General features: G+C 41.1%; 1 protein-coding gene across 1 annotated transcript in view; it reads left to right on the forward strand.

Annotated features, from left to right (window-relative positions):
• Positions 1 to 24,585, forward strand: part of LOC139276756 (FYVE, RhoGEF and PH domain-containing protein 3-like) — a 234,553-nt gene that overhangs the window by 76,062 nt on the left and 133,906 nt on the right. The window contains exons 2-4 of the mRNA XM_070894766.1: positions 9,971 to 10,141; positions 19,558 to 19,747; positions 21,011 to 21,605. Coding sequence (XP_070750867.1) covers positions 9,971 to 10,141; positions 19,558 to 19,747; positions 21,011 to 21,605 — 956 coding nt within the window. The remainder of the gene's footprint in view (positions 1 to 9,970; positions 10,142 to 19,557; positions 19,748 to 21,010; positions 21,606 to 24,585) is intronic.

Genomic DNA, 24,585 nt, shown 5'->3' on the forward strand with positions numbered 1-24,585 from the left:
GTGGTATTGTGTAAGGACTTTACACCTGCATACTAACTTTCTGTACTGCAGCACTTTGCAATTTTTCTCCATTTAAATTATAATTTGCTTTTCTATGTTTTTCTGCCAAAGTGGATAACCTCACATTTTCCCACATTATACTCCATCTGCCAACTTTTGCCCACTCACTTAGCCTTATATCACTTTGCAGATTTTTTGTGTCCTCCTCATAATTTGCTTTCCCACCCATCTTTGTATTGTGAGCATTTGCAGTTTTTTGATTGTGGGGACACATCACAGCAGGTATGTGCATCATACCTGTTAATGGTTATGCTCTGAATGTGTTGCCTTCTGATGGCACAAAAATCAAGAGTCAACTATTCTTCCTTAAACCCTCTTCTTTTCCACATCTCTTTCCTCCTCCAAGGCCATTCTGTAAACCCATTTTTCACCAAGCTTTCGGTCACCTTCCTAATATCGCCTCCTCTGGCTTGGCATCCGTTTTTCCTTGTGCTTCGGTGAAGTGCCTTGCGATGATTTTCTATATTAAAGGTACTATGTAAATGCAAGTTGTTATAAGTTTATTGTGCATAGGATCGAGTAAAGTTGCTTTACAGCTGTAAGCTTGAGTTGTTTCAGCAAACTGCAATGACACGTTGTCTTCAGAGGGTGTTGTATTGGTAGTTTTTTTTTAATTACATTTGCTCCCAGCAGGAAACTGCAGTGACCACATATTCAAGTTAAATGTGTTATTTATAATGGTGCTTTGTGAGCATCGTTGTTTGATCTTGTACTTTGCACCTTCATCAGAAATGAGATGGTCACACCTTTCCGATGAATTTGTACTGCAAAGTTGGAGTTACTTTTAGATTACTTTTCCTCCACGAGCTAGAACTCTGACTTAAACTTTATATAAAAACAGAATCACCTTAGGTTGATATTATCTTGTAATTCCTCTTTGAAAAGCTACTTTTAATCAAACTTTCACCAAGGTACTTGTTTATATGAACCATTTCAGGCATTTTGAAAAGCTTTATAGAGTTTTTAAGTTTATTTAAAAGACATGGTATTGTTGCAAATTGGCTCTAGGAAAAAAAGTGTTTATTTTCAGGCGAAGGTTTCCAAAATGTTTTTCTCAAAGTAAATGTACCACTACCTGCTATTTTCAGCCTCCTTACAAACTCGTAATATGCTCATTTGTTACATGCCCATCGTAAAAGCTTCATTAGTCACAGAACCGCTTGTAAATTTGGACTGGGAGGACCCATGTTTCATAGGTTCCTTGCATTCAATAGACCTGTCTAGTGTGTCTGACTTGTTACTGGTTAGCATTTTGGTCAGTCTATTTATTCCATGTGAGCAAGTTGCAGCTGTGGCATTCAGATTATTGTAAGTGTGCTAAAAATAGTATATTTGACTTATTGTAAAATGGTCACGCCACAAGTTATAGTTGACAGTCAATTGTAAATCATGCAAAAATACAATGTACCTGAGTTTTAACTTTGTGAAGACACTCGCTCTGAGCATGGTGTTAACTACTGGTTATTCAAAGCTGTTTTAAGTGTAAGCAGTAGTCTGGGCAGTTTAGAATAACTCCTAACATACTGTATGGGCTTCAGACAATTTCTGAGATCGCTCTGTTGGTTTCTATCTAACAGTGTATAAAGTTTGTGCAAGTACATAAATGATTGTTTTCTGAGCTCTTGCAAATAGAAAACTAAATAAACTGGGCAGCTCAGATTCTTATCCGTACCTGGTTTTAAACTACAAACTGTGTTGGAAAAAGAGGCACTTTTTGGCATTCAGTCATTGAAGCAAACATAGAACAGATGAATTTATCTGTGTAAAAAGTCTAATGAATATCAGCTTGATTGGCAACTTCTTCATAATTAACTTTTTTTTTTAAAAGGAAAAAGTGCAAATGATAGCAACACAAAATAAAAGCAGAAATGCTAGAAGTACACAGCTGATCAGTCAGCATCTGTAAAGGAAAAAAAGACAGGTCGCATTTTCGGTGTGTACACTTCATCAGATATTTGATAAATGGTGGATGCCTTGTCCTTTATCTTTATAGTTCTCTATCCTGCTATGTATAATTATCTGTAATATAGAGCGTTATAGAGTAATGGACTACTGCTACACCTAGTGGACTACTGTGGTAATACAATTACTCATGTAAATACAATAAAAGGATCATGTGACAAGTGACAAGTTCCTGTAGAGCCCTCTTGTAATGTGTGTGTTTGTGATGTCGTAAAGAATATATCACATTGGCGATGAAGTTAGGATAATTGGATTCCCTAGCTGAAATTTTTGTTGGTGGATCATCCAGCCAAACAACAGAGAGACTTTGAGAGATTCTTTGTTTTGCAGCACAGCTAAAAAATCCCAAGTAAATTTCAAACACACTGTTGACATTGCCAGAGTCCAGATGGCCACACCTATGGGAATAATGGGGAGCTCGGGTGAGTTCCATTGCGACCAAGAGACTTTCGGAGCGCATGTGGAGCGGCTAGAAATGTTTTTCACCGCAAATAGTATCGTCGAAGTCCTCAATGATGAAAACCATAACCAGGTGGCGTTAGAAAGAAAACGGGCTATTTTCTTGACTGAGCAGACCCTGTGGTGTATGAAACCCTGAAAAATGTTCTTATTCCCATCAAGCCGAAGGACACGCCACTGACGGAGATGCACGACAGTCCCTGGAAATTGTAGAAAGTTATCGTTTTTAAAAAAGGAAATCAATTGACCGATGAGAGAATCAGTGAGTACATTGTGGCTTTAAAAAAAAAACTATTCATTCACTGTCATTTCGAAAACTTTTAGGACCAAGCATTGCGTGACTGCTTTGTTTGTGGGTTGAAAAATGAAGCAACCAAAGGAAAATTGTTGACAACCCCTAACTTGACTTTTGATTTAGCTTGTCAGACAGCTATGTCGATGGAAATTGCTGACCAATACACCAGAAAATATCACGCCATTTCCAGTTGTCAGACAACCGAGGTGAATTGCCTACAGGTTAAAAGTAAAAGGCAGTTGGGCCCCAAGGCCTCAGCAACTGACCAAGATAACAGCGAATTAAAGTCATTCTATCGGTGCCTGGAACAACACCTCGCTCAAAGCTGTCCATATGTATCTACTGCAAGAGAACAGTACATCTTGCGAAGGCATGCCGACTGAAGAGTAAACAAACTTTCAAGGCTATAAGTAGAAATCGCTAGAGACCACATAGCATTGAAGAGAAGCAACATGATGAGGAGATTCTGGAAATACACGTGATCTAGTAGACGTTGTAGAAACCAGGATACCATGGAAATCGACACTGGTGCATCCGTGAGTGTAGTACCGGAATCACTATATCTCGACAAGTTGAGTGAGTTTCCAATGGAGAAGTTGAAGATAGAGCTGCAAGGCTACTCAAGAGCAAATCCCTGTGGTAAGACGTATCACTGTACCGGTGAAATACAAGGATCAGTTTCAGTGCTTGCCCCTCAGTCGTGGCAGGAGACAAGCCTGCCTTGATGGGTAGAAATTGGTTGGGATCATTGAAGCTGGATTGGAAAGAGATTTTTCGTGTTGAAATGAGTTTTGCATCAATGGATGATATCTTGCATTATCCGAAGGTATTTCGCTAGACAGGCAGTCCAATCCAAGGTTTGAAGGCGAGTGTCGGGGTACAGAAGGATGCTCGACCAGTTTACTGCAAGCCACTTCCCGGACCATACGCACTCAAGGAGAAAGTTGAGCAAGAACTCAACAGACTAGAGACTGAACATTATCTGTAAGGTAGATCTGTGTAATTGGGCTACACCCATTGTTGTTGTACCTAAGTTAGATGGTAAGGTAAGGTTGTGTGGTGATAAAGATACCGTAAACCAGATTCTAGAGGGTAATCTACCCAATACATTACGAAATGTAGAAGATTTGTTCACAACACTAACAGGTGGTCAGATCTTCTCAAAGTTAGATCTCACAAATGCCTACTTACAACTTGAAGTCGATGAGGAGTCCAAGTCATGCTTGACCATAAATACTCATCTAGGCCTATATCAATTTAATAGGCTACCATTTGGAGTGTCTTCTGGCCCCGCCATATTCCAAGGGGTGAGGAACCAGATTTTGCAAGGCTTTGAATGGGTATTATGTCATTTAGATATACTAATTTCAGCACCAAACAGGCAAATCCATAATAATGTATTGAATAAGGTGCTCAAATGGCTAGAGAAGCACAGAGTAGGAGTGTCTGCTCATAAGTGTGAGTTATTTCAATACTCAGCGGAGTATTTATGACAGAGTAGACAAAAATGGTTTGCATCCAACCAAGGGAATGCTGGATGCAATCAGAAATGCACCCACTCCCAAGAATGTCACTGAACTTCGATCCTTTTTGGGTGTTTTCAACTATTATGAGAAGTTCCTACCAAATTTGGCTACGGTGTTACATCCACTGAATGAGCTGTTGCAGCCTGAATGCAGAGATGAGCTTTGATTTTGTCAGCATATACTTATGACATTGAGTACAGATGATCAGCTGATCACATTAATGCTGATGCCATGTCCAGGTTGCCATCCTCATCACAATTTACATCCAGTAGGGAAGAAGTGTTCTATTTTTCATACATTGATGAGCTGCCAGTTACAGCTGAAGAGATTGGTCGAGTAACCAAACGTGACCCAGTTATGTCAAAGATGTATGATTGCATAGCAAATGGCTGGCCAAACCAGGAGAAAGATATTCATCTATACTTCATTCGTAGGAATGAATCATCAGCGGATAAAGGTTGTATCATGTTGGGTGCAAGAGTAGTTATCCCAAATAAGTTCAGGTCCAAATTGTTTAGAGATCTTTATGACCAATTGAAATTGAACCAGAAGTTTAGAGTGAAGAACCATCACCATAAATGGTTAAAGTGGTTACCAGGAAGAGTAGTGAAGAAATGTGGCCCTTGCACATATTTGGTCAAGATGTTTGATCATGGAAAGATTAGGTTTGTTCACATTGATTATATTTTACCTACAGATGTGGAAGGATTTGAAAGTTGGAATGATTCGATTATTTCTGATGAGTCAGAGTCTTGTTACAAGTAGAGTACCAGTAGCAAATCCTACATCAGATGTACTAGAAACAAGTCCAAGAGAAAGTCAGAATTTAAGTCTGGGTCAGGCAAACAAACAGTCTGAAGTTGTCGAGAGTCAAAATATAGATTAAGGGTTGCCCTTGGAGAAAGACTCTCCTCAGGATCAGCCTAGAATGAGTCTAAGTTCGACACCAAGTTTGGCAGGTTCTGTTCAAGAGCGACGGTATCCTCTTCGAAACAGAAAACCAGAGTTTAAGTTTGATTTGTAAATATGGCAAAATAAGTCCATATCTTTTGTTGTGTATAACCATGCAAGCTATGCATGATGATTATTTTGTTTTGATGATTACTTCATTAGGGAGGGAGAAGTGTAATATAGAGCCCCTGTGGTAATGCAACTACTCATGTAAATACAATAAAAGGATCATGTCACATGACAAGTTCCTGTAGAGCCATCTTGTAGTATGTGTTTGTGATGTAAAGAATATATCACATTATCCTTGGATGATATTTGGTGAAGCCTTCAGGCCCACAATGGGTTTTGTTACTTTACTCACTAAGCAACGAGAAAAATATCTGAACAGAGGCTAAGTTTAAAAAGAAAATCAGATGGTAGATTTATTATTGCATCTGACTAATTATGCCTGGCTTTGCTTGTTCTTTAAGGGATGCAGGTATAACTGGGATAACAGATCTTCAAGCAATGTATGTCTATTGTTTTTATGTATTTTAAAAATTGCATAATAAAGGAAGTATAAACACGTCTGCACTCCCTGTTCATATTCATGCAGGCATCAAAATTTGCATCAAAGATCAGTGGTTGTTTTATAGTTAATATCGGATTAGGAATGCCATGGAATAAAAATATCCCAGATTCTGAGCCAGCATGTCACATCTGCATTTTCATAACAATGGACTTAACTTGTATTTTGCAGTTGCCACTTTAGCATTCTGCTGGTACTGAGACATGTAGGCAGCAGCTATGCATGTGTACTAAGTGAACTGTGTAGGTGTTTACACTGTCAGCATAGAGATTGGCATTAGTAGTTCTCTGTAAAGAATTTGGACTGTAAGCCTGATCATTATATTTGGAATTTGGGAAGAAGCATGGTTCTGCCATGTTTCCATCCCTGTTTTGCTCGGTTGAAAAATTCTGACTGAAGAGGGTTGGGTATTTCTCCTATCCATGCTTTTTCTCGTGGAATTATGTCACTTGTCAGATGTTCCTCCAGTTCTGCCTCCTTTGTCCCAAATGCAAAGTATACCTGCATCATTCCGGCATGCTTATATTCCATTGGTGGTCGTGGGGCCCATAATGCTGGTTTCTTAACAGCAATTGATTAGTGTTTGGAAAGTGGCTAATGCATATTGGATTAAAAACAAAAAAATCTTATCTTCAACTGGTACATACTGCTCCCCCAAACTTCTTGGCTTTCTGTAGGGCGGACGCACAGGGAGTGCTGTAAATGGCAGTGGTGCTCCATTTTCCGGTGTAATCGACCACTGGGAGTTTCAGGCCCAGATGTGCAGCTATTTGAACTGCAAACCGCTACAATGCTTCATCAACCACATTGGATGAACATTATATGGTGAAATTGCATATAATTAAAAAATGCAAATAAATTTAAATTGAAGTACAAATCTTCCAATCTGGAATGACTAAACCAATTAACTATGATAAAACATTTACCCTGAAGAGGCTTTGGGCCTTGGGATGTTGCCAGCCTTATGAAGAGAAACTGTGTGCAGGTTGACGAATTGGATTGGATCGTGGAAGAAGGCATAGATTTGTCACTGGTGTAGTCCATAGGCTCATCTACATTTTGTGTTTATTCTTCATAAATAATTTTGCAGTATCTTAAGTTATGTACCCTTCACTGCTGCCAGGTCTCCACTATGTTCTTCGACATGGGTTACTTAGTATGAGAACAAGATCAGATGACTTTCCCGCCCATTTATTATCCTCCTCTTGTGGTTAAGAGAATGACTTCCAACCTAAGCCTCAACAAGATGGTTTCCTGCTGGGAAACTATGGACAGGCCTCTACTCCATCACTCCATAACACAGCCTCTGCTGCAGTCATAGTTACCTTGAGAGAAGATTTTTTGTTCACTTCTGTTTATAGCAATTATTATTCAATATTTTTGAAATTTTCAAATTGTTCCTGTGATATTTAAGTAGAATGCTAAAATAGAGTGTGATTAATTCTTCGGAGGAATAAAGAGTAGCTCAGAAATAGGAGGGATCAGACTGGGGAAATGCGAGGCAGAGTAAGATAGAGTTAGGGTACATGTGCATCAATGCATGGAGCGTGGTAAATAAGATCGGTGAGCTGCAGGCACAAGTAGCCTCATCTCATAGAAACATTTAAAATTCTGACTTGTTTAGACAGGTTAGATGCAGGAAGAATGTTCACAATGTTGGGGAAGTCCAGAACCAGGGGTCACAGTCTAAGGATAAGGGGTAAGCCATTTAGGACCGAGATGAGGAGAAACTTCTTCACCCAGAGAGTGGTGAACCTGTGGAATTCTCTACCACAGAAAGTTGTTGAGGCCAATTCACTAAATATATTCAAAAAGGAGTTAGATGTAGTCCTTACTACTAGGTGGATCAAGGGGTATGGCGAGAAAGCAGGAATGAGGTACTGAAGTTGCATGTTCAGCCATGAACTCATTGAATGGTGGTGCAGGCTCGAAGGGCCGAATGGCCTACTCCTGCACCTATTTTCTATGTTTCTAATTATGATATAATGGCAATAACGGAGACCTGGCTCAAACAAGAGGAGGAATGGCACTTAATATTCCTGGTTACAATGTATTCAAGAAAAGACAGGGAAGGAAAAAAAGGAGGCGGGTGGCAGTATTGAAAGACATGACAGATTTGCATTTATATAGTGCATATTATGACCTCTGGACATCCCAAAGCGCTTTACAGCTGATGAAGCACTTTTTGAAGTGTAGTCACTGTTGCAATGTATATAATAATGATCAAAGATAAAGTTATAGCACTAGAAAGGGATGATGTACATGAGGGTTCAAAGACAGAATCTATTTGGTTAGAATTAGGGAGCAATATAGGAGCTATTTCACTGAATGTATACTACAGTCTACCAAATAGAGGGAAGGAGCTAGGGGAGCAAATTTGCAGGCAAATTGCAGAAAGTTGCAAGAACATCAGAGTGGTGATAATGAGAGACTTCAATTATCCTAATATAAACTGGAGAAATAACAGTGTAAAGGGCAAAGAGTGGGAGGATTTCCTAAAATGTGTACAAGAGAACTTTCTTTATGTTTCCAGCCCAATGAGTAGTGCTGGATCTAGTTCGGGGAATGAAGTGGGGTAAGTGGAGCATATCTCAGTGGGGGAACGTTTGGGATACAGTGATCACTATCATTCGGAAAAGGACAAAGAAAAGTCACGTGTGAAAATACTCAACTGAAGGAGAGCTAATTTCAGTGAGTTGAAAGGAGATCTGGCCCACATGGATTGGAATCAAAGATGGCAGGTAAAACAGTAAATGAGCAATGGGAGGCCTTCAAAGAGGAGATATTTTGTGTATGGACTGGACATATTCCCACGAGGGGGAAAGTAAGGGCATCCAAAGCTAGAGCTCCCTGGATGACTATAATAAATAAAAGCAAGCATGGATTTGTTAAAAGAAAATTGTGCTTGACTAACTTGATTGAGTTCTTTGATGAGGGTAGCATGGTTGGTGTTGTGTATATGGACTTTCAAAAGGCGTTTGATAAAGTACCACGTAATAGACTTGTTTGCAAAATTGAAGCCCATGCGATTAAAGGGACAGTGGCTACGTGGATACAAAATTGGCTAACTGGCAGAGAGTAGCAGTGAACAATTTTTCAGATTGGAGGGAAGTGTGCAGTGGTATCCTCAGGGGTCGGTGTTGGGACCACTGCTCTTTTTGATATATGTTAATGACCTGGACTTGGGTATACAGGGCATAATTTCAAAGTTTGCAGATGATACAAAACTCAGAAATGTAGTAAACAATGAGCAGGATAGTAACAGACTTCAGGAGGACATCGACAGACTGGTAAAAAGGGCAGACAGATGGCAGATGAAATTTAAAGCAGAAAAGTGTGAAGTGATTCATATTAGTGGGAAGAATGAGGAGAGGCAATATAAGCTAAATGGTACAATTTTAAAAAGGGCGCAGGAACAAAGAGACCTGAGGGTTTACGTACACAAATCCTCGAAGGTGACAGGAGAAGTTGAGCCGGTTGTTGAAAAGGCATACGGGATCCTTGGCTTCAAAAATAGAGGTATAGAGTACAAAAGCAAGGAAGTTAAACTAAACTTTTATAATACACTTTTAAACCTTTCTAAAATACTTTAGGAACTATGTTAATGCCTTTAAGAGGATGCAGAAGGGATTTACTAGAATGGAACCAGGGATGAAAGACGAGAGTTACGTGGAGAGGCTAGAGAAACTGGGGTTGTTCTCCTTTGAGTAGGGAAGTTGAGGGGATATTTGATCGAGGTATTGAAAATCATGAATGATTTAATTGAGTAAATAAGGAGGAACTGTTTCAAGTGGAAAAAGGGTCAGTAACCAGAGGACACAGATTTAAGGCAATTAGCAGAGGTGACACGAGGAATAAAATTTTTACACAGTGAGTTATCATCTGGAATGCATTGCCTGAAAGGATAGTGGAAGTAGATTCAATAATAACTTTCAATAGGGAATTGGATAAATACTTGATGTGGAAACATTTGCAGGGCTGTGCGGAAAGAGCAGGTGAGTGGGGCTAATTGGATAGCTCTTTCAAAGAGCTGCCACAGGAACAATAGGCCGAATGGCCTCTTTCTCTGCTGTATGATTCTACTGTTTCTATATGAAAATAATTTTGTTGAAATATTTCACTGAATTGAATATAATTTCTCTGTTGCAGGTTACTCGAGAACTCCGCTGCAAGTCAGAAGCAATTCTGAGTCTAACTCAACCTTCGAATTAAGAGGTCACCTTCAGCACCTCAGCTCTGTACCATGCATTCAGCAAACAGGAAGAAAGCTAACCAACAAATCAGCAGCAGTCAGGAAAGTCACAGTCCAAAAACCTCAAGGCAAGTTCCACGTGTAAAACAATGAGAAAATGTTTTGAGTGGGAATTTAGCTTTGAAAATTGTGGCAAACAGCCTGATAGAATGAAGGTAAAACAAGACACATTTGAGTATCAGTTATTGTTGGCTCATTATGCAAATAAATAATTTAAAAAAATTCCAGTGAACAGCATCAAATAAAATATCGATCACAAAGGTCACGAAATTGGAGCCTTTAGCACCAGCAGTTAAGGCCGGTTTGGAAGAAAAAATTGTGGCCAACTCGCTTCCGCCCCCTTCTGGCAGGTCCTGCGGCAGCCACGCTTTTGGGCAGGTCTCTGGCGCTGCAGTTGCCTGCGCTCACTTCAGATATTTAGATGAGGTAGGCCGTGACATCAATGATTTGATAAACGATCTGCCATTTTCCACATTGCCACTCCATTTAACGCCCTTTCCTAATCACGACCAGCTGACCATGCAGTCAGCAGCAGGAAGGACCATCCAGCAGCACTATTTAAAGGGATCATCATTAGCTTGCGGCTAACTTGCTTTTTTCGGTTCTACTGGCTCTGTGTAAGTTTGTGCAATTGTTTGGAGCTTTCTAATGTTATTTAAAGTTGCTGAGGTGATGGGGAGTGTTGCTGCATGGAGAATGCTTTGCTTCTCATTTAAAGGGTTCTGCTCACACCACTTGCTCCCAGTCATGGGGGCTCTACTTGCAGTTCCCCTCGCACTTGAGTATAACGGGTAGATGGAGCAGAGGCAGCGAAGAAGAGGGCTCGCAGAGGGATGAGGAGGAGGGACAGGAAACCTCTCAACAGGAGGCCATACCCACCAAGAGTCTTCAGGGTGCACTTCTGTTACACTGCTCTTGGCTTAGGTGCAGGTATTAGGAGGCTCTGCTTCATCAAGGAGATGGTCACAGAACTCTGCCATCTCCTGCAACCAGACCTGCAGCATCAGAGCAAGGTGACAACAGTTCTCCCAGTGGCCCTCAAGGTCACCATCGCCCTCAATTATTTTCACCACCGGATCCTTCCAATCTAGAGCAGGAGACATTGCTGACATCTCCTAGTTTGCTGCTCATCGCTGCATCCAGGAGGTGACAGAGACTCTCTACTCCAAGAAATGGTGAGAGAAGCAGGAGGAGTATGCATGTTGCTTTGCCAGGCGATCAGGCTTCCCCATGGCGCAGGGTGCCATCGACTGCACACGTGGCTTTGCGGGCACCGCATATCAACCCTGAAATGTACCGCAATTGCAAAGGCTACCTCTCACTTAATGTGCAGCTGTTGTGTGACCACACCCATTGCATCATGATGGTGAATGCCTGGTATCCTGGCAGCAGTCATGATGCCTTCATCCTGTGCCAGTCCGGTGCGCCAGCAATCTTCCACCCACCATATGAGGGTGGCTGCTCAGAGACAAATGCTATCCGCTCTGCACCTAATCGATGACTCACCTCCGCAACGCCACCACTCATGGCTGGCACTCATATAATACCTAATTCCATTAACAGAGCGGTCAACAACCAGAGGGCATAGATTTAAAGTAAGTGGTAGTAGGTTTAAAGGGAATGTGAGGAGAAATATTTTCACCAAGAGAGTAGTGGGGATCTGGAATTCAATGCCTGAAAGGGTGGTAGAGGCAGAAACGCTCCTAGCATTTAAAAAGTACTTAGATATTCATTTGAAGTGCCATAACCTACAAGGCCAGGGGAGTCGGCTGGCTAGCTCTTTGTTGGCCGGCACGGATACAATGGGCCAAATGGCCTCCTTTTGTGCTGTAAATCTCTGATTCTATGACAGCCATGCTGCCACGAGGAATGTCATTGAGCACCAGGGTGGTGACGCAAGGATTTTACTGCTAGGGAGGAGCCCTCAAGTACACGTTGGAGTGGGTGTCCCATTTTGTGGTGGTCTGCTGCATGCTCCACAACTTTGCCATCATGAAGGCGCAGCCCTTGCCACCATGGGCTCTGGGACCACCTCAGGAGGAAGAGGAAGATTAGGGGGAGCAGGAGGAAGGACAAGGCAGAGACAGCAGCTCCCCATTCCAGATGGGTAGCCTCATCACACTCTGGTTCCAGTGACTGAAACCCCAGATCCCCGTTGCTCACCATTTCCCCATCTTACCATCCCTCTGTCCCGGAACATGACCGCATCCTCCTGGGAACAAAGCTGAAATGAGAGCCACCACAAAATACACATTCCAAACATAATTTATAAATTTATCAAATGCAAATCAAAAGAACAAAGTCAATAATCACCAATGTTCTCTGTATGCTGTGGTTGGTTCTGCGCGGCCTGTTTCTTTTGGTATGCGGTCCCTTTAAATTGCCACGCATGCATGGTATTTACAGTGGAGAAGCTGGTGAGCTGCTTGCGCGGGACCTTTCCCATTGCTGCGCTGCAGCTTAGAGGAAACATTGCTAATCATCCTTGTGCATTCCCTTTGTGTTTGTCTTTTGTGTACCTTTTCCTACTCTAGTGTTCCTACAAAGTGCTCCCCCAGTGACTGCAGCATGGCTGGTGGAAGGCTGCTGACTTTCAGTGGGGGAAACTGCAGATGGCCTTGCAGGACGGCCTTGAGCAGCTCTGGGCTTAGACTGCCCGGCTGTAGACTGCTCCACCTCGGCATGGGCGGCAGCAGTCTGGGCTGGCTGGATGACCAGCAGTGGTGGGAGTCGAAATTCCGACAGCAGCTTCTTGCTCCACTGAGCCCTACCACTATCCCAGAGCGGCGCCTTAGCCTTCCTAGCTATCTATCTATCTGTTGGGAGACAGATTGCTGGAGTGCTGTGAGACCCTGAGCCCCTTCCCACACTCGTTAACCCAGCCAAGATGGCAGCAGTCTGAGCTTCCAAAGCAGCACTGAGCTTATTGGGTCGCTTCCGCCTCTGCTGCAATGGAAGCTGCGACATCGCCCATCACATGTAGCATTATGGCTGGGTCCAGAAGGTCACTTGTGGAGTTACCCATCATTTCCATCCTGGAAATCATGGGCTCCAAGCTCTGCGCAAAGCCCCGTACAATATTGGAAGTTGGACTCCTCCATGCTCCTTCATACTGACGAGGCGCTCTGGCAGGCTTTCCTCCTGACCTGGCTGCACCCCAGCTGCGCCCCGGTGACTCACTACGTGCAGATCCACCCTGTATACTACCCTCAAGTCCATGCAGTATTTCCTGAGCTGGTGTCTGAGTGTGTCGGATGGACTGCCGGTGTGTCATTGTCTTCTTTATCACTGTCCTCTTCTCTCACTTCAGGGACAGGCTGGGCTGCTGGTAGTTCTTGGGCAACTGAAAGGAGAAATGCACAAGGGTCGGGTTGTGGTGGGGGAAGGGGGAAAGCAAGTTATCCATGCATATTCCATTGGCAGATAGTAAGTGAGAAGAAATTGTGGGATGAGGGATTGGGTATGAACATATCTTCTTCACCAGCAATGCTTTCAACTTCTCCATTCGCCATGGACTCTGTGATTGCGCCCCTCCAATTATTTCAAGAACTGCTCCCTTCAGCTCCGTGAGTTTCTGACATCTGACATAAGAACATAAGAGCAGGGGTCGGCCATTTGGCCCCTCGAGCCTGCTCTGCCATTCAATAAGATCATGGCTGATCTGATCCTGATCTCAACTCCACTTCCCTGCCCGCTCCCCATAACCCTTGACTTCCTTATCGCTCAAAAATCTGTCTATCTCTAACTTAAATATATTCAAAGACCCAACCTCCACAGCTCTCTCGGGTAGAGAATTCCACAGATTCACGACCTTCTGAGAGAAGAAATTCCTCCTCATTTCTGTTTTAAATGGGCGATCCCTTATTCTGAAACTATGCCCCCTAGATCTATATTCCCCCATGAGGGAAAATATCCTCTCTGCATCTACCCTGTCGAGCTCCCTCAGAATCTTGTATGTTTCAATAAGATCACCTCTCATTCTTCTAAACTCCAATGAGTATAGGCCCAATCTGCTCAACCTTACTTCATATGACAACTCCTTCATCTCCGGAATCAACCTCGTGAACCTTCTCTGAATTGCCTTCAGTGCAAGTATATCCTTCCTTAAATAAGGAGACCAAAACTGTACGCAGTACTCTAGGTGTGATCATACCAATGCCCTATGCAGTTGTAGCAGGACTTACCTACTTTTATACTCCATTACCCTTGCAATAAAGGCCAGCATTCCATTTGCCTTCCTCATTACTTGCTGTACCTGCATGCTAACTTTTGGCATGTCATGTACAAGAACCCCCAGAACCCACTGTACTACAGCATTTTGTAATAGCTCCCCATTTAAATAATTTAGCTTTTTTATTTCTACCAAAGTGGATAACCTCACATTTTTCCACATTATAGCCCATCTACCAAGTTTTTTCCCACTCACTGAGCCTATCTATATCCCTTTGTAGATTTTTTGCACTCTCCTCACAACTTGCTTTCCCACCTACTTTTGTATCATCAGCAAATTTGGCTACGTTACACTCAGTCCCTTCATCCAAGTCATTAATATAAATTGTAAATAGTTGAGGCCCCAGCACTGATCCCTGTGGCACCCTACTAGTTACAGTTTGCCAACCTGAAAATGACCCATTTATCCCGACTCTCTGCTTTTGTTAGCCAATCCTCTATCCATGCTAATATATGACCCCCAACCCAGTGAACGCTTATCTTGTGCAGTAACCTTTATGTGGCAGCTTATCGAATGCTTTCTGGAAATCCAAATATATGACATCAACTGGTTCTCCTTTATCCACCCTGTTCGTTATGTCCTCAAAGATCACCAGCAAATTTGTCAAACATGATTTCCCTTTCATAAAACCATGCGATTCTGCTTGACTGCATTATGATTTTCTAAATGTCCTGCTACTACTTCCTTCATGATGGACTCCAGGATTTTCCCAATGACAGATGCTAGGCTAAGTTGCTCTCCATCCGTCTGCTGTTGCTTCCGATGGTTCTGTGTCACCTTTGCCTGTATGAGAAAGGGAAGTGTGCCTGAGTATAGTGCAATATGTTTGGGTGATGTGCCTGCCATGGTTGAATAGCTGGCAGTGTGTGCAAGATCAGAGATGTGGGTGTGAGTCTTGCAGGAGTGGTAAATGTGAGGGTGAAGTGAAGCTAGGATTGTGAGGTATGTGTGGTGATGGGTAGAGATTGCTTTGTAGGTGAGGATGCATTTGAGCAGGGTGTGAGGCTTGTGGTGCACATGGTGGGATATGACATTTGATGATGCATTCATTCACCTTGACCACTCGTGAGATCATTAAAATTCTTGCGGCACTGGATTCAGGTACTGGGGACAACACTCAACGCAGTGATGACTTGAGTGATATCCTCCCACAGCCATCTGGTGTTCAGCCTTGAAAGCCTCCTGCTCCTCTATGGGTAAGGGACATCACAGCGTCTTTGTAATCCCAGGACCAAGGTTTCCAGGGCTGCATTGGAAAATCTCCTTGCCCTTTCCCTTGACTGTTGGGCCATAGCTCTGTTCAGAATGACAATGAGGTGCTTCTGCATCAAAGCACCTCCCCTTTAAGTACTGCAGAGAGCCTTGACCAAAATGTATTCGCCAGTAGACTGCACGTGATATTGTTGCCCCCTCCTCCCACTGCCCTACTCCCTGTTGAGCGCTAAACCAATCAGCAACACGTTTAGCCCTCAGCTCAGCGTGTCAATCATTGTAATTAGCAGGCAACACACATTTTGCATGCTGCCTGCACCACTTTAAATGGACGCGGGCACATAGCGGCTGCTTTTGGGCTTTATCCAATTTCTAGGCCAAAGTGTTAAAGGAAAGTATTAAAATGTATTTAATTTTAAAAGCAAAATTAACTGTAGTATACATAATTGCTTGGGGTTAAATATGTTGGGGATTTGGTTATAATGTTCCCATTAGAATGATCAAATCAGCAATATTGTAAATACGGTGAATTACAATTATTAACTTATTTTGTTATCTGAGTAATCATATAGTTGAGTGCAAAGCAAACATTTTCTGTCATCCTTTTTACCTTAATGTTGGTCCCTCCCCTGACATCACAGCACTTTCTCTCATCCACCTGTCACACTATAGGCAGTATGTTCTGGTACATGTTCTGGTGCCTCCTCCTCTTTGTTCAGCTGCAAACACTAAACTTACAAAAAAGCATGACGAGGTTTGAACCAACTTCCTGAGTGCATTTGTTTCAGCAGAATTTTAGGTTCCATTTTTAAATAGACTACTGCTTGTTACAGGTCTGCACATGTGTCAAGATTAGTGTCACCTCTAACTTTACCACATTACTTTAGCTCTTCATCAGTTCCATTTTGGTTAAGGGGCTTCATCAATCTCTGGATACTTTTTGAAAATGGGGGGGTGAATACATTGTTCAGGGTTATGCTGCTTGTTGTGGGGTTTAAGAGGACCTATGGCTATCTCTCTGGAAAAGTCACTCCACCTTCAGGTCTTGAAACAGGAGAATTAGGGAGGCATGACAGAGGAGCGCATTTTCATCTTGGCTACTCCACTTAGTCCAATCCTTGCATTACCACCGGAGTGTATACAGCCAGACTGTCAGAGGCTGGCCAGGCAGCTGCAGTAAATGCTGGGGGTGGTGGTGGTGGTGGTGGTGGTGGCGGCGGCGAGGGAGGGTTTGGGTGGAAAGAAGCAGCTTCTTGCGGGACAGTCAGGCGCTGCAGGTCAGCTGGGGGGAGTGGTAAGATGGTGGACTTTTTAAAGTTGGTGGGAGGGGGCAGGGAGGAGGGCTGGTGATGCTGCTCATTTGGGTAGATGCAAATGTTGGATAATGCATTAGGGGGTCTGATGTTGCTTTGTCCAAGAGGGGTTGTGGATGATGGTACTATGGGGTGGGGTTAACTTGCTGCTCAGTCGGTGGGAAGGTAATCATTTAGCATCTGTTTATGGAATTCTTTGCGAATCTTAGTCTTTGCATGTAGGTGTCTTCAGTTATGTCGAGATACAATCGTCTGGCCTTGTAGACATCAATGGCAGTATAAGGATGGGTCCAACTGAAATGTCTCGGGTGCAAATGCACCTGTCAGTTATGCATCCTTAATCCTTCCCTTCCAGAAATTTAAAATGAAGCGTTATTCCTATAGTGTTAGCCATAGCTCCTCTCAATTTGACACACACACACTATTCGTTAGGATATGGGCACAGATAACAGATGTAATATAATTTTAAGAAATTTCTCTACCCTCCTTTGTCAAATAAGAGCAATATAGCAGAGAAATGGTGACTTGCAAACATGCACCAAAAACCAAATTGTACCTTTGAAAAGGACCCAACTGAAGGTATAGTCCTCCCTTACAACATTCGCTTTACCAATGAAACTCTCTTCAGGCACTCCACTTGCATTGTGGGGATCTTCCCTAATTTGTATCACACTTGATGCCTTAAGGAGCCCAGCACATGGCTGATACGCAGGTTGCTAATGCCTCAGACGTTTCTGGGTCAGCTCATTGTGCACAGTGTAGATCAGTGTCGCATAATGTGGGACCCAATATTCAATGCGCAACAGTACTAAGGAAACCAAAGATCACATTATTGGCTATTGTATTCCATTCCAATTTGGTGCACAATTGATATATGGGCTGTTTAACCCTTTAGTTTTTAATACTGCTCCTATCCATTTGGCAATTTGTGTGGATTCATATTCTAAACCTTTCAGCTTTGAGCTAAAACTAAGCTGTCAAAATCATACATGCTTAGTTTGGTCTTGTTCGGACAGTGGAAACTATGTTGGAAAATTGAACCAGGAGCATTTACCATGGGAACAAATTTCACACATGGTGTCTATTGTAATAATAATGTCTTGATGGTTTCAGTTAGCTATTCGATTTGGATTTTAACCGTTTACTACATTGTACTGGCTTTGCATGGTACAAAATATTTGCATTTCAGGAGAATAATTAAACAAAGAAAGATCTGACATTTAGACAAAGCTTGCCGATCACATGGATCTAGTTGTAGACTAGACTATTGCAGAGAAATGTATGTTACCATACATTGGAATTCTCAGGTGGTCTCCGCCTATTGTGTGAGGTATGAATTTGTATTTGATGATTGGATTATATTTAAAGAATTGAGACATTTCTGATTTATATTTTGCTACCGATCAGTATTTTTTGTAGCATGGAAGCTTTCTAAACCTTTCAACGGACCTAAATATAACCATGTTATGCACAACTAATTTATAATCCAGCATGCTTAGCTTTGGACACAAAGCAAATGTCATCCATTGTTTTGACACTTGATCTCTCCTGTTGTTTATAATTTGCTCTCTCGCGCTCTCTCTCTCTCTCTCCCCTTCCCCCCCCCCCCCCCTCCCCAACCAACGATGGTGTATCATTTTAAAATCTTAAATTGGATTATTTGTTGATCAAAATTGATTATCTGGTTTACAAGGTGTGATTTAAATAAAACAAAGTGAAAATATAGTTGAAATTATTCATTTAGATAACAGGGTCACAAAACAGTTACATTTTTGAAGCATTATCATCAAGTTCCCTCAGCAATACCAGCTGATGTGGCTTGTGATGTATTCAAAATAGGTTCATAAACTTTGCATGGTACTACTTTAAGGTACAATTGCCTTCATCTTATCACTGCATAGCCCAATTTTAACCACACCTCCAATTGTAAATACATTGCTATGGGTTACTGCTTACGTAAAACTATTAAGACTGGTTCATATGCAGAACACATGAGCAACATGAAATAGCAAAATACTTAAGATGGTATTTTTGTTTTTTTTGTAATTGTTATAGATTGACAAGTATTTTGCTGGAGGTATTGATTATAACTTTTAACTTTGAATTCAGTATACTATTTCTATGAGAAAATACATCAGAACCAGAAAGAGGAAGGAAGCTGTGGAGGAGCTGAACATGCCCATAAAGACATGTTTGGAGTACACTAGTTGCTTTATAGCAGAAATAGAAACAGTGCTTTAACAAACATCTCACTGTGTAGTCATTTATTAATGCAAAATACAATAATTATCACTATTTTCTTCCACTGCCATGAATATAACTAATTAAAATAAAGGAAATTGTTTGACTAATTGCCTGTTTTGCCTTGGGCACTGCAGTACCGTAACTTAGTTACCAAACCACATTTTTTTTATCGTTTTCAGTACTTCCTGTTCTAGCAACAAGGAAGCAAGTCCAATTTTCAAATGTTGGACGTGCGGTATGACTCTAAATGACAGGTTAAAAATGAAGTATAGCAGAGGAATGTTTCACCAGACGTACAGTTAGAAACCTACAGGTTGCTTTCAGAGTATGTTACGGGATCTTGCAACATAAAGCAGAAAGCTGGGGTGTGACAAATGAAAACTTGTTGCTGGTTTGCTCTTGACGAGAAGTGATTTGTGAAGACAAAAGTAGAACAGTATGGAGGAGCTTCGGCATTAAATAATTGTCCGTATTTTTATATTAGTACCTCCTAAGCCTGTCCATCTTCAAACCTTGTGTCAAGAAGAACCATTTCAGCTGATTCCTCCAGCACCATCAAGGCCTTTGCCGGCTGACCCTAAGCTAACCAAGAGCTCCTATTCAAAGGCTGAGAGCAAAGAAACAACAGCGTTGTTTTGTGTCTCCTCACTTATTGAGAAATTTGAAAGTGTCAGGTAAGCCATTCCGTCTACCTACTTGTTTTAAAAGTCCTATTTTGCTAAGTTTTTAAAAATGCTATTGAACCATCTTCGATGATGTGCGTCAGAGCTTATGTTTTTTTTCCACCAGTTGTTGCAGTAGGTGAGATCACAGAAGGTGGGACCGTAGCTCAGTGCCTCAAGTGCTGTGTTGTTTAAGCACTCAGTGAAATACTTACTTAAATCTTGCAATCCAATTGAACTCCTATTGGAAATAGTTGAAAGGATTTTCTGAAGACTTAAAATGGGAACATTTATAAATTTGTTGCCTGTTTCATTGAAAAACGGGCACTCTTTAAATAATTTCAAAACACTGACTTACAGTTTTCTGCAAAAATGACAAGAAATAAAATTATTCACGTTCACAAGCCAAATAGTGAAGTTGTACCATCTATTGTGTAAAGAAACCAATGTTTCCTAATTTTGAGTTTTTCCAGAACCACTGAAATAAATGCAAAATGCTTTCCCTTTATTCTATTTAGCTATGTAAGTAAATGGGTCTCTTGGATTGATTCTTCAAGATAATACCATTGGGCTTCAAGTATTATTTTGTTTCACTATGTTGAATGTACTCAATTATTTTAAATTCTTAAATAAATGCAAGCATTTGTTTTCAAGACATAACCACCCAGTAACGAGAACACTGATTGTGTACATAATAATAAGTCTTTTATTCAAGCCAGATTGTTATTGGAGAACGAGTTAATCACATGTTGCCATTTAGATAAAATGGCTGAATCCAGGCTGTTTCTTGAAATGATGTGTAGAAATGAGAAATGAACTACCCATAGTTTTATCACTCCTCTCAATCCATGGATAATACTAGAGTTAATCGTGTCCTCAGAAACTGTTACTGTTGGCCAGATGAACTGATAATGTTGAACGACACCACTTATTTGATAGAAAAACTATTGTCTTTCCTGCATACATTTTACCTCTTGTAAGTCATGAAGGTGGGCAAAGTTGATGACGTATATATTGTAAAAATAAGATCAGAAGTACTACAAATTTAGATTTAATAAAAATATAAACAGAAAATGCTGGAAATATTCAGGCCACATAGCATCTGTGGCGAGAGATTTCACTCCACTGATGCTGCCTGGCCTGCTGAGTATTTCCATCACTTTCTGTTTACATTTCAGATTTCCAGCATCCACAGTATTTTGCCTTTTGTATTAGATTTAACAGAATATGTTCAAATTATTTGCTTTTATGTGAAATGTCAATGTGTTACTGTAGGCAACTGAGCCCAGAGATCTCTCAAAGAAATCAGCTGATTTTATCCCTTAAAATGGAGCCATCTCAAGACCCCTCTGAGTGTGCAGCATCTGATAGCGACTTGGAGCCAGCAAGCTCAGCTGAGGGTACAACAGAAAAAACTGATTCGAATGAAACTGAAATCGGCATGGAAGTGATGGAACATTCAAATGAGGATAACATTACAACGAAAGAATTGACAGAAAGTGATAGAAAAGGCAATGACTGTGCAGGCAGTATCAGGACTCAAGAGGCTAATGCTGCAGCTGAAATTGTAGAATCAACTCTAGAGCAAACTGGGAATGGTAAAATACCCAACAGAGACAGTGGGATTGATAGTCCCTCGTGTAGTGGGGAAGGTGAGGTTTTTCCAAATGAAGAAGGCATGGAGGAGAAAAAAGCTGTCAGTTCTGTAGAGAATGAAAATGATATGGAGATAAAACCTGGTGATGCTTCTGAAATACAACAAAAAAGAGACTCCACCCAGGAAGATGATGATAGTGATATGGATGAGGGCAGCAGTGAAGAAAATGAACCAGCAGACGTGCCAAAAAGTGAACAGCCAGAAACAGCCAAGGTAAGATGTTATTTTTAGAGATTTTATCAAATGTGGGCACAGAATGCGGCTGATTATGTTGAACATATCTTGCGAAACAGTGTGCCTTTCATGTGCAACGCAGTTTGAAGTGTAATATTCAAACCCATGTTTTCTTTCATGCAATCTTCGTCTGCAGTCACAAAAAAACTAATGCAAGAAATACAATTTTAATCAACTTAGTATTATTAGGGTTAGTCATTATAGAAATTTGTAAAATAACCAAAGAAAATAAAACAACAATATTCTGATAATTTCCTGGAGCTGCTGACTTAAACGTCCCTGAATATTTGCTTTGTGTTCAACAACTGTTGACTTGAACCTGGATAGGGAACAAATACTAGGGTTTGGAAAAAGCCTCTAACGTGAAAATATAACCTCATTGATCAGTTTCTCCTTTGCTCCTTCAGTGTTTCTCTTCTGTATTTGGCACGATACTGTGGGAACCATCTTTTTCCCCAACTGTATCCTAATTGACCATTCTTAATTCATCTGTGAGTATTTGAACAATAAGTGCTGCAGAGGCTATTCAGTCATGGGAGATAACACAATTGACCCTGACACTGGAACCTACCTAGTATGACGTGCGCCATCCAACAACTTACCTAGTGAGATGCAAGGGTGGCGTAATCATGGTCAACTAACCAACGTAACCCTTGAAAGACAAAAATGAAACTTCTATTGTGATGCAACCATGGTTCATGAGTGGTTCGGTGTTATAGATGTGGACTTGTATTTACTCTGTACAGCCACCAGAGGGCTCATCCCTCCCCAAGGGATCTCATAATCCCTTGGGAGCACAGGTATTTAAGGAGGCTTCACAGGTTGGTGAGGCACTCTGGAGATCTGCAATAAAAGACTACGGTCACACTTTACTTTGAGCTCACAGTGCTCAGTCTGACTGAGTCAGTCCTCCATACACAACAGTTAGGACTAATGTTAAACAAAAGTGATAAGGATGAGGATTGGGAAGATTGTGGAAAATAATGAAGAGACCAAAAAATGAGGAAAGACGGATTATGAAAAACCTTGTAGATTGTATAGTGGATAATTGCAAAACTTTTTATAAGCACATCAGGATTAAAGAGAGTGGTAAATGAGGGTATGTGCCCATTGAAATCAAATTTTGGTAGGATGTTAGTAAAGAATATGGACATGGCGGATGTGCTTAGTTAATATTTTGTTTATGCATTCATAGTGGAAAAGGAGGATACAATATCAGATGTACAGGAATTTCTAAAGATTACTGAAGGGGAGACACTTCGAGGCAGTCATATAGATGGAAAAAATCTGCAATGGCTCAAATAATTGGTATGAAGCCAGGCAGACCTCTAGGCCCAGATGGTTTCTATTTGAAAATATTAAAATAAATAGATGAGAACATTTGAGATGCATTAGTTAGAACTTTCCAAAGATCACTAGATTTAGGGATAGTATCTACAGATTGTAAAGTAGCAAATTATGCATTTTTTTTTAAAGAAGGCCTAATCAATTAACTACAGGTTTAAAGTCAATAGTGGGAAAAAGTATTAGAATCCATCATCAGGGACAGAGTAAGTGAAAACTTGCTCTGTTTGATAGATTAATGACCTGGATTTGGGTATACAGGGCATAATTTCAAAGTTTACAGATGATACAAAACTCCCAAATGTAATAAACAATGAGGATGATAGTAACAGGCTTCAGGAGGACATAGACTGGTGAAATTGTTAGACGCAATTTAATGCAAAGAACTGTGCTGTGATGAATTTTGGTAGGAAGAATGAGGAGAGGCAAAATAAACTAAATTATATAATTTTAAAGGGGGTGCAAGAACCGAGATATGTACACAAATCTTTGAAGGCCGCAGAACAAGTTGAGAAGGCTGTTAAAAAGACATACAGCATCCTTGGCTTTATAAATTGAGGCAAAGAGTACAAAGGCAAGGAAGTTATGCTAAATCTTCATAAAACACACGTTAGGCTGGAGTTTGTTTTTAATTCTGGGCACCACACTTTAGGAAGTTCGCCAAAGCCTTAGAGAGGGGGTAGAAGAGATTTACTAGAATGGTACCAGGGATAAGGGACATCAGTTATGTGGGGAAACTGGGGAAGCTTGGACTATTGCCCTCAGCAGAGAGGATTAAGAGGAGATTTGATTGAAGTGTTAGAAATCATGAAGGGTTTTGATAGAGTAAATAAGTAAAAACTGCTTCCAATGGCAGAAGGGTCAGTAACTAGAGGACATGGATTTAAGGTATTTGGAAAAGAGCCAGAGGCTATTTGGAAAAGGACCAGAGGCAAGTATGAGAGTAAGCTTGCAGGGAACTTAAAAACTGACTGCAAAAGCTTCTACAGATATGTGAAGAGAAAAAAATTAGTGAAGACAAATGTTAGGTCCCTTGCAGTCAGAATCAGGTGAATTTATAATGGGGAACAAAGAAATGGCAGACCAGTTGAACAAATACTTTGGTTCTGTCTTCACTAAGGAAGACACAAATAACCACCTGGAAATACTAGGGGACCGAAGGTCTAGCGAGAAGGATGAACTGAAGGAAATCCTTATTAGTCAGGAAATTGTGTTAGGGAAATTGATAGGATTGAAGGCCGATAAATCCCCAGGGCCTGATATTCTGCATCCCAGAGTAGTTAAGGAAGTGGCCCTAGAAATAGTGGATGCATTGGTGGTCATTTTCCAACATTCTATAGACTCTGGATCAGTTTCTATGGATTGGGGGGTAGCTAATGCAACCCCACTTTTTAAAAAAGGAGGGAAGAGAGAAAACAGAGAATTATAAACTGGTTAGCCTGACATTGGTAGCAGGGAAAATGTTGGAATCAATTATTAAAGATGTAATAGCAGCGCATTTGGAAAGCAATGACAGGATCGGTCCAAGTCAGCATGGATTTATGAAAGGGAAATCATGCTTGATAAATCTTCTGGAATTTTTTGAGGATGTAACTAGTAGAGTGGACAAGGGAGA

This window comes from Pristiophorus japonicus, chromosome 12 (assembly GCF_044704955.1).
Source record: "Pristiophorus japonicus isolate sPriJap1 chromosome 12, sPriJap1.hap1, whole genome shotgun sequence".
Lineage (NCBI taxonomy): Eukaryota > Metazoa > Chordata > Chondrichthyes > Pristiophoridae > Pristiophorus > Pristiophorus japonicus.